At 43.8% G+C, this 18,288-nt stretch overlaps 1 protein-coding gene across 10 annotated transcripts in view; it reads right to left on the reverse strand.

Annotated features, from left to right (window-relative positions):
- The window catches only part of LOC1272307 (carbonic anhydrase-related protein 10), a 68,105-nt gene extending 50,431 nt beyond the window's left edge, over positions 1-17,674 (reverse strand). The window contains exons 1-2 of one of the 10 annotated variants that reach the window (XM_061645911.1): positions 17,485-17,674; positions 9,663-10,005 (exon numbers count right to left, since the gene is read on the reverse strand). In XM_061645911.1, the coding sequence (XP_061501895.1) occupies positions 9,663-9,723 (61 nt within the window). In that variant the 5' untranslated portion in view covers positions 9,724-10,005; positions 17,485-17,674. The other 9 variants (XM_061645769.1, XM_061645708.1, XM_061645449.1 and 6 more) reach the window with 9 other exon arrangements.
- Positions 17,675-18,288: the final 614 nt, after the last annotated feature.

The following is an 18,288-nucleotide window of genomic DNA, read 5'->3' on the forward strand; positions in this document are numbered from 1 at the left end:
GAGATATTGAAACGCTGAGACTTTGAGGGTTATTTTACTACTTTACTCGATTTGAATCGAGTCATTAAATTGGCTTCCATTGCTCATAGATATGTTTGTTTATTTAGAAGTCCATTCAGGAAAATTAATCGAGGAGGGTAGTCGAAATCTCAATAGGCGTCAAATCGTCCGACAAACTCTCGGCTTTGACTTTAACATACGTTCATACAATTGAGACGTAAATCTTGTCGTAAATCGTAAAGATCTGGAATTTCTTAACAGATAATCAATATAAATGAAGTTGAAATGATCTTTTCTAATGTAGTTTCATTGAAACATCTTTGTTTGCAGGTAATTGGTGCATCAAATTTAGTTTGAAAGGTGGTGCAATGATATCAGTACTTAATTGTTCACAGCAGACAATTGTACACAACGTGTAAGAACAAGTAAATGCTTTCATATATAAAACTCTTTTACTTGACAACTATCTTTGGAAAACTCTAAGCCGTTATTAGAAGTGGAGTAGGTTAGTTGCAAAAAAAAATCCTGTTTCCTTAGCAACATTCAGGTTGATCTACAATTACAAGCTAATCTAAAAACAACATTAATACGATGCATTAGATAGTTGTATATAGTTAGACGCGTGTAGTCGAAAACCTCGAAAGAGCCTTTGAATCTTTATGAACCATAGGTTTTATAAAACATAAAAGACGTATAAAACATATAAACAAAACAATAACAACAATGAATCAATTTTATGTTTTTTATTGTATTTTTATTGTAAAATACTATCTTATGCTCTTTTACACATAGTTTGTATGAAAAGTAAAATGATTTATTCCAGCACCGCCAATATGCTGATATAAACAGAAATGTGCCTTCGATCTGAAAAATGAACAATGTCTTCATAATATTTAAAATTGGGAAGATGTTTGTATTTCAGTATTTTTTTTGCTTCTGATGATCCATTTCCTTAAAAAAGTAAACGATTGATTTAGTTCTTTCTTTAGTGTACCTGACGATTTTGACAAATGCCTTTGTCTCGTACACGCAATTTGTGTGTAGGGCCACAACATTTGTGCTGCAAAATAACAATGATGAACTATTTTTAACGGTTTAAGTCAAGAAAGAGTTTGTTGTTTCGTTTTAAGCACCTTTCCCAAACTCGATTGTAATGGTTGTCAACAATGACATAAAATGATGATTTTCCTGGATGGAATTAGAACATTTTGCCATATTGTACGCATTACTGAGCAGGACACTCATGAAATAATTTAAAGCAGCCATTGTTTCTAAGCAACTGCAACTATCGTTCCTCTTCGATTGGGAAAGTGGCTGATTGGCTTCTAAACATTTTTATTTTTATTTTTTCATTGCGATTGAAAAGAAAAATAGTTCACACTCTTCAGTATGGTTTAAATGTTTGGTGTGCAAAATGTTATTCCACTCCTATCTGATATTTGTTCGTAATTTTTAATTTCTTCAGCATGATTTTCAACACTTCAACGGGCTGCTGTCATTGTTTTTTTACCGGGGTTTGAAGTCAGACCTCATCACCAGTTGACAGCTGTAAATCTATCGACATCAAATGTCTAACAACACTTGGCAACGTAACTCACACACACATTTTTTTTTAATTCAGGAGGAACGGTCCAAAAATGCTGTATTGCCAAACGTACCACACACTTGTGCATCACACAATTATAAGGCCCTTCCCCTTCTGACAATAGGTTTTCATTAAACGTTTTTTAGTCTCGAAACATTCATTTGTCTGAGTGATAATCGAAATGATAGGAATGGTGAAAGTTAACCGATCGTGTTCTTGATAACACAATGGGGCCAAAAATGCATTTGGAACTCAAATTCAGTGCTGCAAAATGTCATGAGTATCACGAGATTTTCACCACCGAAAACAATGAACATATCCGTGGTAGCTTGATGCTCATTGCTGATAATCAATGAAAATGCGTCATGACATGTCGTACGTGACAAGCAAATGCTTCCGACCAACGCGATACTCTGACTAACAAGCTGAGATTAATACCGAAGCAAACATTATCATGACCGAATACCACTGTTTCAGTCACCAACACTCATGGCTGAAACGAAGCTCATATCAGATTACGTACAAAACAGAGATGATCAGGGGTGAGACTCAAACAGTTGGTGGACCAATCACATGCTTGGTGACATTTAGTTTAGCACTCAACTTTTGATCACTCACTTGGTCAAGAAATTTTTGTCGGCGTTAATCACGACATTCTTGGAAAAGATTTGGCGCGTGGGCTCTAGCAACAAAATGAGCATGCTTTCTCCCTCTGTCTGTTTTGATTATCTGTCGGGTCAAATCGAGCGTGAAAACATGTTCATTTTGTTTCATCACCGACGGAATATGTCGCGACCAAGTGACTGACCAACAGTTGGTTGCACACAATGTCACCAAGCATGTGATAATCGCACCAACTGTTTGAGGCTCGCCTCTGATCATCACAGTAGAGCTCGTGATGCTAACATGATTTTGTTTCAGCCGGAATTTGTCATAACTGTGTCAGTGACATTTTGCGGTTTTTATCACAGTAAAAAAAGTCATGACATAGTGACAGACCAAGCGTTAGTCACAAAAATGTCACGAAGCATGCATTGTTCACACCAATCGTTTTGAGTATCACCTCTGATTATCACAACTGAGTACGTGATGCTTATATGGATTTTGTTTCAAAAGTGATGCAAACCACAATTTTAAGAATCCATATTTCATAACGCTGATTGAGTTGTAAAATTGTAAAATAATATTGTTAATAAATAATTAAATAACTTGTTGCATACGGTATGCTCTATGACAATCGTACATGCTTTACTTATATAAATTGATCCAACAGCTTGCTATCTGCTTAAATGCCACCTAAAATTATGCACATCACGCAACAAAAAGTGCCTTTAAGCTACAAATCTTTGCCTAAAGAAACCAAATTAAAAGCTAGCAGAGCATGACATTGTGGGCTTCATCATCACCACCACCACCAACCTCATCTTCGTGCGTTTTCCGTGCAACCCAATTGCACAATGATTGTCATTAGCAATGGAGAGCAACCTCTCGTTCGAAAGATGTGTTTGTTTTATATACTTTGCCTGATCTGTTTTCGCCATTCGCACCAGCGCAATCTTCTCCCAGCAAGCAACCTTCCGAAAAAACCACATCGAACACGGATGATATCTGGCCCTGTGTTTTGCCGTTCGATTTCTCATCAGTTGGTTTCACGAGGTGTGTGTCTGTGTGTGGAGGAAGCGACCAATCGACCGGTCGGTCGGCCCGTGGAATGGATTGCAAATAAAAAATCACCACGTTTGCTGCTCACGGCTCAATCTCCGAACCTATTTCGACTGTGTGTGTGGCCCTAGACTGCGTGGCATGCCGACTGTTAGAATGTGTATATGTGTGCGTGTGTGTGTGTGTGTGTGTTTATACGCGTCAATCAGGCTCGTTTGCAGATGAATTCTAATCAACTTTGTCCGTCATCGAGAGCATTCGGGACGGCACGGAGTCGGACACGGATTCGGAGCGACGGTGGCGGGGGCCGCAGAAAGCAGGGGCTTGTTTTTGGTGTGGTGTGGAGGGAAGCTAAATAAAATATCTACTCCCTTCACTGCTGCGATGGCCGGTGGAAAACGCAGCCACCACGACCCGGATGTGTGCGTGAGCAGAGAAAAGATTGCATGTGGACGGGTGTGCACGCGCGGATGGAGGGAAACGGGTGGTTTGTATATGTCCATCCGACTTCCTCACTTCACGGCGGGCCTTCCCCGGTCCCCCCCCCCCCCCCCAGAGGGCGGAAGTGGGCTGTCATCGCGTTAGTGGATCGTACCGAAACGACCTCAACATCCGGCAGCGCAGCCAGCCCAGACTCGGCACGGCCGACGCGTTCCCGGACGCGTCAAAACGGAACTGCGCGGAACAGTGCTGCGGGCGGGGAAGGAAGTGGGTGGTGGAGCAGCACACCGGAAAGCAGCGACTCGCAAGTTTCCTCGAGGTTCCGGTCCGGTACCGGGAATCTCCATATTTAATGAATTTAGTGCGAGACACGAGCAACCGGGGGGGTTTTTCCGTTTTTATTCTGCCGGCACGCAAACCTGTCCCTGCTCCTTGCGTGTGTTGCGCACGCAAGGACACTATTTGCTGGGGTTGTGCGCGTGTGAGCAAAAGCAGAAAACAAAAACAAAACACAGCGGTGGTGGTGGTGACGGTGAGCCTATTAGTTTGGGCTATTTCATCCGTCAAATATCCGCCCGCCGGTTAACGAGCTGTTGACTGCGTGTAGATCACGTTCCGCCACTTGCCGACACGATTGCCATCTTTGTGGGGGAGGAGGTGGGTGCGATGGAGGGAGTGGGACATGAAGAGGTAGGGAGATGTTTAACCAAACATATACACACACACACATACGTACGTCCCGAAGCAATCTGCTCAGTGGACGAGAGTGGTCACGGGCGAAACTCAACCCTGAACGGACCTGATGTTGCGTCCTCGTGTACGCTCCTGTGTCTTCTGCAAAAGTTCCGGACACAATATTCTGGCACGTACACACCGTGCCACTGTGTGTGTGTGTGTGTATGAGAGAGAGGAGGAGGATCAGGAGACAGGGCAGCCGGCACAACTTTGGGCTGAGGACATCCGGAAGCTTATGAAATTAAATCACCGCCAATGCACTGCGGGCAAAAGAAAGGTATCGCTCTGCTAGCGTCTGGTGCAGCTTAATGGGTGACACACACTGCGGTGAAGGAGAGAGAGAGAGGGCTTGAGGGAAGTGTGAAGACACACACACACACACACAGACACACTCGGTGGACCCTGGACCCTGCTGTGTGCACAGTGTTTGTGCCCAGGCAAATAGGAACATGTTTTGTGCAAAAAGTATTCACAACTCGACTGTCCGCGCTCCTCCTGCCCCTGGAACGCCAGCAGTACTACTGTTGCAGAAAGTTTTGCATACCATTCGGGCGCGCACTCAGTCACTCGCTCGGCCAGCACGGAATATTTGGGGCAGTTTAAAGGGATGGCTTCGCACTGGGCGCTTTAAAGTCACTTTTGTCAGCACAGTGACTGATATGTGTGTGTGTTTGTGCTGTTGAACCAAACTTGTTTCTTGCCACAACAATTAAGCGTCACTGTGACACAGCGAAACAAAAATCATACAGTGTGTCATATACTACCGAACTAGATGAGTAACAGGTTTTACCTTCAATTTGAGTTTTTATGATGTTTTTTTTGCAGTCATTCGCTTTTGCAATGGACTGTCATTACCGAGGAACGTTAAAATCTTTTTTACCGATTGTGCATACCTTTAGGCGTATTTTTCCTTTTCTATATAAACGATCGATAGGTTTGTGTGGTTTACATTTCGGACGGTCCCATGGTACAGTCGTCAACTCGAACGAACGAATATCATGCCCGTTATGGGTTCAAACCTAGAATGGACCGTCCCCCCGTAGCAAGAACTTGACTATCCGGCTGCGCGGTAATGAATTAAGTCTCGAAAGCCTGTATAGGCCGGGCTTGTCCGCGTAGGACATTTACGCCACATAGAAGGTTTACATTTTATAACGAGCTATGGAACTCGTTCTTGCAATGCAGTAATTGCAGCTCACTTGTGCGCTCATTAACGTATTAGAGAAATATTTATTCAGTATCGATCTATATTAAAGCATAATTTAGCAACGGAAAAAAAGATACGGACTTACAGAGCTGTTACAGAGCAAAACAAATTAAACGTTCCTAGGATTCGCTTAAGAATTTTAGGCATAATTTTCACCAACTCTCTAAGACAAACAACCAAGTTCAGTTGGGATAGAACCACAGAAACATTTGCACAACTAATAAGGCATCACAAACATAGAGATATTAACCTGCACCAGAGGGCCATATTAGCAAATACATTCCGAGTTCATGTGGCCAAAAGGTGGACTAACAGGCTTATTATATTGCGTTCGGCATTCGAGAAAATTCCCTCGCACGTTTATTATGTTCATTTTCGTATCGTTTGCTAGCGGCGGTCCGCTTCGAGTAACTAATCGGCAGATTCGAGTCGACGAAGTAAAAATCGGTACCGTGTTGCTCGAACAGGAAGGTGCATTCGAGAGAGTTTCTGCCGACAGCTCAAGCTGTCGGAAACGCGCAAATTTAACCTCACAAAGAATTTAAGCCACTGTTTACGTATGTAATTAAGTTTAACATAAGTTTATCAACACTCTCATCACTCATATTTACCCCATTTCCAACAAAATTATGGAAAAAATTATTTTAAAGAAGTGCTGAATCCGTTTGTTTACACACACTCCGACCGCCGGTTGCTTCGACCAACTGTCAAACACACAGATGCTAGAACAAAACTGTCGACGAAACCTTCATCGATTCGAACGGCGAAAACGATACCAATTTGTCTCCCGCTCGACTCGAGTGCTTCCGACGGAATCGAATGTCATTCGAGTAAAATAATAGGCCTGTAAGAGTCAGTATGAACCAACTTGGCCTATCCAAAGCCAAAGGAGGTCTAAATCTTATTATTTTGATGGTGTAAAGCTACCATCATTACTGATCAATAGACATCTAAAGAAAAACTAGTATGCCCTTCGCTTCAAAATCAATGTCTAAAATAGACTCCAAACATTCAATTAGTGTGCAAAATCTATCCTTATTTGGAAGTAATAACAAATGGAATTAATATGTCAATATTAATCTTTCTTCTTCCCTCCAATTCAAATTAAAAACAGCAAAATTTTGATAGTAAAAACCTAAATTCCAAGATGTCTTCATGTTCATATTCATACGTTACGTTCGATGTGTATTTTGGCGGTGGAGGACCAAAGTACCGAGCAATATTCGTGCGTTTTCCTCACGATTGCACAATACAAGGATTTTTGACAAACTGGGTCTGAAAAATAACGAGCGACGCGTTTCAAAGTGCTGAGGGTGCCTGAGGGGTTTACTAATACATAATATATTAGTAAATGCGAAAATGAGTTGTCAAAAACTAAAATGTAAAGCAATATCTGATCGAAATTGCACTTTTTGTGGAAGGATAGATATTCATGAACATACATTTAAAACGTGCAAACTAATCGAAAAATACTGGCAGATGTTTGCAGAAATAACATAACATAGGGATTCGCTCATTAAATGCTATGGTAAGACCAGAATTAAAAAAAAAAAAACTCGAATGCAACATAATATTTGAAGCTAATGAGTCTTGAAGAAAAATATATATAATTAATAGAAAACAAAGAGATGCTCCAGGCAACAGATAAACTTGAATTGAGATCATTCATAGGTTAATTAGTAGATAAAAAGGCTTCATTGCATTGTTTAAAAACAAAAAGGCATCGCTCTCAATAAAACGCCGTAAAGTAGGCACACCGCATTGCAAACAATCATTTTTAAAGATTCCAAACGATTTCTTGCGTGCATTTTCATGCGTGATTTTGGCCATTTCCGTGCCGTCAACATTTACAACTCTATCGAGAGTGGAGCAAGTGGGCAAAACACGTAAATCCGGTACAACACGGATCACACACACACACACACACACACACACACACACACAGCTGATAACGGTGGTGTAATATCCTCGACTTTCCTATTCGTGCCGCTAGCAACAGAGCAAACTGTGACTAGGTAGCACTTTTGCCCAACGTGTTAAATTCATCAACCCGTGGGGGGGGGGGGGGGGGAGGTCAACAAAGGATTTTGTAAAGGTTACAGCACACCTCCTGCTCTTCCCCTGCCCCTTTGGAGAGGTGTCTATCTCTCTCAATCTCGGGGCTATATAATTAAATCTACCCGAATTATGAGATTTTTATTAAAATTAATACTAATTAGAGAGAGGAGGTGGCAATGGGCACAGGGCGAATGGGTGTTTATTTAGCTGTTGTAACCGGAAATCAGTGCGACCGAAGGGAAGGGAGGGACACAAATGTTCATTCTATTTTTGAAAAAAAAGGAAAACACACAAACCTTTGGTGTGTCTTTGTGTAGCTGTGTGTGTGGGGACAAAACCAAAACGAACCGTTTCACCGTTTATGATGAGGTTGGCAGTAGTGCACATATTCCAGCGTACGCATGCCAATAGCCAGTGGCTATCGGCTTGGGTATAACTGGCGTCTCCCTCTACCCCTCCCTGGTCACTCTCCCACACACACACACACACACACACACACACACACGCTATGATACACTCTCGTCGAGTGGTCGTACACAATCGGTTTGGTGTTGTGCGATTGGTGGTAGGAGTGCGAAGGTTTCTGGAGGGACGGGAGGGGCATGAATGGCAATGCAAATTATGTTTCTGTGGTCAGTGAAATTTGCTCGGTTTGCCGCCCTCCCCCCCCCCCCCCTGTCTCTCCCGTTCCCATTCCCCACCCTTGGAGCGCTTGGAAACTGGTCGCGCGCGCACTCGGCCGTCATCAGCTCGTCGTGCAGTTTTGCGAACGCATTTTATCGGCCCCTAAAACCTCAACTTGGGTGGCAAAGGGAAAGAGAAGGGGCCAACAATAGGCAGGTGCTGCTGTTGCTGTTTCTGTTGGGCTGTTTTTTTTTTGTGCCGTAGACTTTGGAGGCGAATTTTCGATGAACAGGAAATGAATCTGGCTTTTCGGAGGCGCATGTGATTGCTGGGCCAGCCGAGAGGGAGGGGAGGGCTGAGCAGGTGTTGCAGGGTTTCGACCCCTCCCCGGGTATCGCTATCGCATGCGCTAGGACCACAAACGCGACGGTGGATCGGTCGCTCGCTCTCCGACAATAGATTTCACCAGTTGAAAGCGGATGAACATTGATGATTGGTGCTGCTGTGGGGTGGCCTGCTGCTGCTACTACTCCACCCGAAACTCCGACCGGATGTGAAGCTGATGCTGTGTGTGTGTGTGTGCATGAGCTACTACCAGGGAACGTTCGGTACCGTTCATTCATTAGCAGCTCCAAACCATCAGCATAATCATCATCGGCAGGCAATCATGTGCCTTTTTTTTGGGTTGGGGGTTTGCAATGCTTGCTTCACCACGCGCAAAACTGGGGTGCGATGCGTTCTTACACAGCACGAGGGTGCGCCCCATACTGTGTTCTTAAGACAGTGGTGTGTGAGACGAAAAAACAAAAAAAAAAAACAAAAAAACACCACAAAGTCAAAATTGAAGCCGGATATTGGAAAATAAGCCCTCAAGGGGAGGATTGCGACAGAGAGGGATGCTACTTCTGATTCCTTCAAGCTGACTGGATGAATGATTCCTCCCGGCAGCTGTGTGGTTGAACGATTTAGCTTTAAATATCATTGCGCCACGTTATACCGGGTGTGTGCTACCTGCTCTTTCCCATCTCAACCCTGCACGTCAATCGATACATTTCAACGTACCTGAGCGTACTTTAAGAGGAAATTTCTACACCCTCCCTCTTCACTGGCCACAGCACACACAGCACAAGCACATTCCGACCCAGGTTTATCGGTTAAACACTGTTTGCCGAAATGCTTTTGAACGCAAACGGAGTGAAAAATCCTTTGCAAATGAAATACCTCGCCTGTAATACCACCAGCCTTTGATAGGGAAGTTTCACCCCTCCTCACCTCCCCACTGGAACATTCCTTCGGGTCGCAGCTGCAACGAGAGGTGAAAGATAAAGTGCAGCAGCAGACGCAACTTACCGTGCCCGAGCGCTAGCAGGAAGCAAACGTTTAGGAAGATTCTCGGATGCATGACTGACATGGCTCGTTACACCTGGGGACGACGCCTCACTCGATGCTCTCTGTCGCACTATTTTTTTTTTTTTTAATTTTTTATGTTAGGTATGCACCCACTCACACTCGAATTCTGGGTTTGGTTTGATTTCTGCCGCGCTCACGCCATCAGCAGCAGCAGCGCCAGCAGCAGCCAATTTCGTCCCCTGCTAGTAACACACCGTGGACACACATTTGCGTACTGCTGCATTCGAGCAATCACACCATTAAGACCGTACACACACACACAGACACTTTATTAGCACTGGCACTGGGGGGAGGGGGGGGTTGGTTTTGAGTGTTTTCTGAGCCGTCTGGCGGCTGCTATTCAAATTCTCTGCCAGCAGCCCGTTGGAGCCCGTCGATCGTTACTCATATTTTGGCTGATTAGCTTCCAAACCGAAGTGCGCTGTTCGCTCTGTAAAACGGAAATTTTGCCACACACACACACACGTTTGCATAACCCCTCGGGCGCAATCAATATTGGTGCAACACTTTCGGGCTTGTGAGCGGGGTGTTTATACGCCAACACTGGGTTTGGTTTCTCAGTAAGTCCATTTTGTCCTTTTAACTGAAGGTTTAGAGGGTTGTTTGTTCCTTAGATTTTTTTTTATAAGTTCGTTAAAGATCACTTTAGCGTTAAGCTAAACAGGCAAAAACTTATACAAGTTATTATTTTGTTAAGAAATAAATTAAACCGAATACTACAGTTGCTGCTGAAAAAACAAAACGATTGTTTACTATTTTTGTTGTTAATATGGAAATTTTCCATAAAAACTATTATTTTTGCTTAAAAAAGGCCAAATGACAGACGCGATGTATAACTTTCAGGATAAATCTACAGAAATGCTGCTACTAAAGAATTATGTGTTTAATCGAACTTTTCTTTCTTAAGCTCCTCACATTTGTATGATTTTAAGGTTTAAGTCTGATGTTGATTTATCTGTTTTGTTCAGATCAAACTAGGCACTCACGCAAACTTCCTTTCGTGCATTTTTGCGGATATGATTGCATAACCTTCAGGTGCATAACATTTAGAGAAAAAAATAAAATAAAAAAACATGTCTTTATTGATTCAAATGATGATTTAATAAACATTCCACTCTAACATACTATCAGAGTCAGTCGGAACGAACTTGCTCATAGCTTAAACATTATATCGATATAACAAAACACAGGCGAAACCATTTCTTCCTGGCTCTCAAGTCCAATGCTCTTTCGAAAACAAAATCGAATAAGCAACATTGCATATCTTCAGGCGCTTTACAAACACTTGAAACGATGCTGACGAAAGCGACAATCCTTCCAACGCTCGCACAGTAAGAAACCCGCCTGTACGCTCCTCTACACCTGTTTGTATTTTTAGAATCTCATGCATAACACGTTGCATAACATTCAGGCGCACCCTGCAAGAAAAGTTTTGCTTGAAAATTACTGCAAACAGGTTTTTTCGAAAACATTTTTCGTGCCGATTTAAACTCTTGCTGCTACGTTTTGTGATTTCACCAACCACTGCTCACTTCCATCGGTGAACTCGCAAGAAATTAAAAATATCCCTTTTATGTTTTTTTTTCTCCTAACACAGCAGTACTGCAGCTCAAAGTCTGCACATCTCACGTCAACGTCGCGCGACAAGAAAAAATACCATCCACGTCCCAAAAGTGTGAAGTGCCACACACACTCACAAACAGTAATAAAAATAACAGAAACGGCAAAAGTAAACACAGACACACACATACACGTACACACGGGCGATATTATCCCGTGTACAAGTGCACACTCGCTGGACTATATTTTTGATTGCTTCATCCAGTGAGCACCCGCTCACACAGAGACACACACACACACACACACACACACACACACACACACACACACACACACACACACACACACACACACACACACAGACACATACAAACGCGGACGGGTCACACCGTTGACCGTTAAGCTACCGGTCTTAATTAATCATCTCAAATGTCACAATTCACTGGCGTGACACCGGGGCGACCGAAAGGGTTGAGCTGCTGCTGCTGCTCCCGTTGCCCGTTGCCCAGCTTTTCCGCTTTCCCGTCCGCCCACTAGCAGTATCCTTCGCGGACTAGCGCGGAATTAGTCACGCACCCACCGTCATCCGCTGGACAGGTTCAGGTTGGAAAGGATAGAACGAGAGAGATTTTAAAAAAAAAACCTACCATGAGAATCAACCCGAGGCAAGAACAACCCTTCCGTCAAAATGTGCAACTGTTTTTTTCTTCCTTGTTTTATTATTACCTATGCAATACTTTGTTTTGCCTGCCCCAGGTCGGTGGGAAACGTACACACACATAAACACACATAAACACACACACACTAAAACTTAACGGTCACTCGGCACGAGTGCGATGAAATTTGATTTAATTTCTTTTTCCCAACGTACCGCTTAAAAACACAAGCAGCCAAAACCCTCCCGGCCCTGGGACAATGACGCCCAACTTGGTGGGGTAGGGGGGGGGGGGGGGGGGGAGGGAGGAGCGGTGGAGCGAAAAGTGCAAGAAAAATGAAAACGTTTAACCTCTTCATCATAATTATCACTCAACATGGCGTGTGCGATGGGGAGCGCCGGTTGGCAAACCTGCCAGTTCATTATCACCCACTCTGCCATTTCCTCCCTCTCGATCGATAGGAGTGTGTGTGTGTGTGTGTGTGTGTGTGTGTGTGTGGAAGGGGGTTGGAGAAAAATGCAAAGGTTGCAAAATTGCCGTCTTTACCTCGGCTCGGAGTTTTTGTTTTCTCTCCCACCTCCCCCCACCTCCCCTCCCGCACCACAGCTCTCCTGTATTATTTGCAATTCCCCCCAGCCGTACCCCCCCCCCCCCCCCCCCCCCCCGCTGCAACCAGTGGGTCGGTTGGTTTTTAATTCTTCTGTTCATTATTTATTCTACTTCCGGGGACACCGGACCACACTATGCCGCTGCCATAAATTGCCCCATCCAACCCCCCCTCCCCCTTTCTCGTGCTGATACCGCAACTGCGGCTGATCGTTGGGCTGTTGGGCTGAAGCAACGCGAACCAACAAAAGTGTGCACGCGGCACGTTCCGGTGCTTTCGACCAAACTCTCGAATGAAAGCACATCTCCGAGACGTTTCGCACAACACTTTCTTCCCCTTTCTCCACAAAAAATAAAAAATAAAATAAAAAAAAAACCGGGAAAGAACATAGACGAGCAACCAAAATCAACTGAATAAAATCAGAGCGACCACCACGGGGTTTGTTTTATTTTTTTTGTGTTTTGACACTTGCATACGGCCCTAAAACGGTTGGAGCAAACTTTTCTTTTCTTTTTTTTTTTTGGTAGGGTGGACGTGAAAAATGCCCCGTGCTTTCCGTCATGAAAATAGTTCAAATATTTACTCAGCTCATCTTCCGCCCACCCACCCACAATGCTTCCCATGGTTTCTGAGCGTCTGTCTGCTCAAAAATGGCATGTCCTTTTTTGCACACAAACACACACACAGACACACACACACACACACCACGTGCTGAGGTGAGAAATGGGCAAACCAGAAGAGCACTTGAGTGCATATGGAATAAACAACGAGCGCAGGCACACACACACACACACAGGCAGCAAACACAAACAACAACCAGGCGCACACTTCAAAATTCCTGGGGCAATACAAAAAAAAAGCACCAAACTGCACGCTGCAAAACGGTTTGTGGGTGGGTGTGTGGGTGGGAAGTGAATAAAATAAACTGTTAATACCTTCGCCTTGTCACTTGCACTCAGCGTTCTGCAGCAAACGGGTGAGGTGTGACTGAAATTATGGTGTTTGAGAAAAAGGCAGCAAAAACTCAATTTTAAAAAAATGGAAAAAAGGCAGCAAAAGGCGGGGAAAGTAATAAAGCAAAAAAACAAGCAAAACTCCCCACTGGTCCCTTCAATGTATGATGATCTTCATTGGCCAGCGCACGAAATGGGGCCGCAAGAACCAGCACTGTACGGTAGGCACGATTTGTTGCAGCTTCAAGCATTTTCCAGTGTGTTGAAGTCGTGCGCTTTTTTTCGCGAAAGTGTGTAGGTATCAGCGCAACAACACCTTCCATTCGCAACACTCTTCGTTTTGGGACATCGAAGCTGATGCATCGCAGCACTCAGTACGAACAAGCATGCGAACGGGTTTGGGCGGAAAAAAATCTCAACCCGTGAAAGAGTTTATTATTACTTTCCCTTTCTCTGTTTTCACCACTCTTAATATTCCTTTTTTTGGTTTTTTTTTTCTGTTTCACCCACTGTTGACTGCACGAATTATCTTCTCGGCGGCACAGGCTTCTCTTACTTTCGAGAGCACACTCGAGAGCACAAAGCTGTGAAGTGTGGGGAGGAGATTGAAGTAATTTCACACATGCTGCAATGTGTCCGAAGTTCGTTTTCCTCCCCTCCCCAACCCGCTCCTTTCAGTGAAGGGATTTGAAAATAATTTCCACAAAACTCACACAACACACCTACGGACCTATGCTCTCGTGTGTGTGTGTGTGTGTGTGCTTCGTTGTTATATGATTTCTGGATCCAAATCCGCACTCATCCGCTGGTGGATGTGCAAAGGGCGCACACATCATCCAGCGAAGGAAGCCGAGGGACTTTCCCACTTGTGTTGTGCCCCTGTCATACACAGTTCCGTTCGTTGTGTGTGTTTTTTTTTTTTTGCTTTGTTGTTCTTCCTTTTCGACATTTTTTTTTTTGTGTTGCTGTTGCCCCCTGCCTACTTCCGGAAGTCGTGCGACCTGCTCTCTCCGGGCGTAATTCGTTAATGCAAAAATATGCGAAACAATGGAGAAATTTAATTAAGCATGGGACGGAGGACGTGCACGTGCAGCAGTTGTTCGGGCGGGCGAGCGGGCGGCCCTTATTGTCAACCTTTTTGCGGTGTCCAAACGAGCGTATTTTTTCCCTCCCTTTCCGTGTTGCTGTTGCGAACGGGTTCCCATTCGCGCTGGCCGCTGCTCGTTACCGTGTGTGTTCGGTGCTGATCTTTTTTTTTTTTGTTGTTTTTGTACCGGTGGTACGTAGCGCTCAAAAATTCGTTCATTTGCGGTTGCATTTTTCATCGTGTGCCACGACGACGGACGCGTGCAATCTCCTGTTTTCATTTTTCCCTCCCCAAATGCATCGGTATGTGTGTGTGTGTGTGTGTATGTGTGCCATATTTTTCACTCTCATTTGCTCTGCCTCCTTTGGCCGCTGTGTTTTCTTCACGGCGAACGCACCACGTGTAACAAGCGTAGCTGATGCCGCAGCAATTATGTGGTGGCCACTGGGTGGCATTTTCTAAACCTGTGTGTGTGCCTGTGGCTCCAATTAAAAGAATGTATTACTTTCCCAACATCCCTAGCTAACCGTATGCAAGCTTGGTAGTTTTTTTTTTTTTTGCTTTCTTCAAGCAGCCTTAAAGAAACAATGCGATAAGGGAAATAGGCGCTAATAGTTGCGTTAATTTTGAACACAATGCTTCACTTTTTTAAAACAAAAAAACCCTTCTTTTTGTGTAGTTGCCTCCGTTCCGGCTGTCACCTCTTGGCTGGCGATGAAGTAGTGTTGGTGGGAAGCAACACTGCACACGGTACACATCCGCCTGTCGGAATTAATTTCCATCGCGTTTAAAAGGTACGCTCGGAGGTGTGTTTTTTTTTTCCTTTGTTTTGGTTTCGCTCACTCTCTTCTCGCTTGCCTGCAGACGGAAATTAAGTGCGATTGTGTAGTGCGAGAAATAATTGCGACCCCGGGAGGAAATGGGAGGAAATTGACGGGTTGGCTTCACGAAACATTTCCGGTACAAACGATCCAGGCGCGCACGGATCGACTGGACACGATAGTTTACACTGTGTTGCTTTCGTTTTTTTTTTCTTGCGCTTCATTATGTCACAGCATTTTGATACATGGTTTCAATTTATTTTACCTTTTGCAAGCCGTGGCAACGTTTTCGTTAATAATTTTCATTCCGTGTGCTATCGTTTGATCAAATCTGAGCAAAAGCTCGATCGGCAGTGCGCACAATAAAAGCGTTCATTTTACGCACATGGCTGCGGTGGGCGTGTTAGTGCCGTGCGTAAGCGCTAGGTTTTGGTGCACTGGCGATCGCGTGCATAGTTCGCAGCTTTGTGATCGAGGAGCGTGTGCGCGCGTGTACTTTGAAAGGTTTTTGTACGGCTACGCTCTCTTTTCCTCAACGATCCTTTCGGTTATACTACATACATAATTGTACAATACCCTCACTAGTTTGAGTGCGCTAAGCACACATACCATTGATGCATTTTTTCCTCTCGGTTTAAAATCCGTTTTATTGATTTCATCAAATTATTGACACTCAAACAGAACAGAAGGATTCAAGGAATTATTCAAATTGTTTTAAAATACCTTGAATGTGTTTACACCGAATAATTGAACAAATTTTAATTTTTAATTCCATGTGTAGGCTACGAAACGAATTAGCTGAAGCGTATCAAAAAAGTGGTTACTAACTACACTGACTGACCACCACAGTGAACGGATCACATTTAGAAGGCCTTATCATTTTTAGCCAGCTTGTAGTTCAAAAACTTCAACTAACATGTACATGGATACACTTTTTATTAGATGCTTTTAGTTTTCCATGGCAAATACTGTCAAGCAATCAAACCAATGTCACGGAAATGAAAATTCGATTGTTATTTTACAATTGTAACAGTTTTACTGTTTTATGTACACTTTGAGTTAGGAAGAAACATTAAGTTACGATTTTTGTCTAGTTTTTTTATATCGATCGTTAACTGAATAATGTTACGATTATATGATATTTTTTATCATTTTATACAATAAGCGATTCAAATAGCAAAAATATTCAAAATAGCACTCAATTCCTTAATATACGCTTATCACGGTGTTGCTTGTTTGTTTAGTTCGATCGCAATGCTATACCCAAAAGCACACAATTTCCTTTAAAAATATCCAATTGGAAAAAAGCAAGGATAGGAAACAAATTTTATAAATGCGTTGTTGAGAAACAAAAAAATAAAGCATATTTTTAAATCTAACACACTATCGCACACAAATATTTGTTTAATTTTGGCCCTTTCTTAATTGAGCATTCAACTTGTCTTGCTCTCTACCCCATCTATTCTTGGTAATGGTGTGTTAAAGAAAAAATTGGAGATTAGTCTTCTAATTACTATAATTTAGTTCAACAAATATTCGCCTCAAAAGCATCAGAGATAAATGTCTTCAAACGCATCACACATTGAGACGTTTAATAACTAACGGACACGACTGTTATTCCAAAAAAGTTTTGCACGAGATCTTCGGCACCAGTCTTGCGGTTTCTCAAAATTATAAATCACACACTCTTCGGTCGATGTTTCAATCACATTTACACCTGGTAAGCAGACGTGTTAACAGAACCACAGAAACACATGCAGCACTATGATCGGGAGCGTGATCAGGCACAAGTGTTCCCGAACCCTGCCACTGCGATAGCTTTGATTGTAGACGTTGCTATTGTAGACGGCTCCACACTGGTGTTGATAGAAGTAGCAGCTCTCCCAATCACCACTCTGTCATCATGCACAGCACTAACATCCTTACAAACGGTCCATGTATCTTGTCGTACGATCGTACAGCAGCAGCACGATCAACAGCGAGCAGTAAATGTCACACGATAGTGCAATGGCCGATCAATTTGCGTGGGATAAAACGATCACCAATCCCACTCACAGCACACACACACATACACCCACCCTTTCTGTTCGCCTGAAAGCACCGAGAGTGAGGCCCTCGGGACAGTGTATGTGTCACTCGTCCGAAATGTTTCGTCCGCCCTGGTCGCGTCCGGTGCGGTTAACGGCAATTTGCCAACTGACTGACAGCGGGTCGCTTGCAGCTGGTGCTAACGGTCGCGCTCGGCAACAAGCAACAACAAATGGAATAAATGGAACAACTCGTGGTAGTGGAGAGAGTGAGAACACTGCTGCTGCTCGTACCGGTCACGATACAGTAAGCCAGTGCAAGCACGCGTTATCATTTCGAGCAGGCTCGAACGCTGCTCGTCCTTCGGTTCGAGCAGCGACGGACGGAGAAGCACTGCTCGAAAGCGTTATTGCTATTCGGAATTTTGGCGCCTGCGCTGATGCCGTCCAACAGAACCACCGTCGTTGTGTGTCTAGCTGGCGTGTACGGTTTCCCCTTTTTGGGTTGCGAGTCGGGTTCGGGATTTTCTTCTTTTTTTTCGTTTTTTTTTCGCAACTGGATGAAACATGAGCCGCCGTGTATTATCAGTTCGTTTGTTATCAATTTTGTCTGCTCGTAAGCACGGAGTTTCCACGCTATAATATCAGCGCCCGATCGCTTGACACACGAGCGCGCTCCTCGTACCCGAGAATCGTGTTATGACACGGAAAAGTATTCCACAAGATCGATCGAAAGATCCAGTCCGTGAAGTGGAGTTGGTTTTTTCCCCAAGAATTTCTTCCCTTTTCTCTCTTTCTAAAGAAACAACCGCTCGATTCGCGGTCCTCAGCTTGATTGTTGCACTCGGCAAATGG

Source organism: Anopheles gambiae, chromosome X (assembly GCF_943734735.2).
Source record: "Anopheles gambiae chromosome X, idAnoGambNW_F1_1, whole genome shotgun sequence".
NCBI classification, from domain to species: Eukaryota; Metazoa; Arthropoda; class Insecta; order Diptera; family Culicidae; genus Anopheles; species Anopheles gambiae.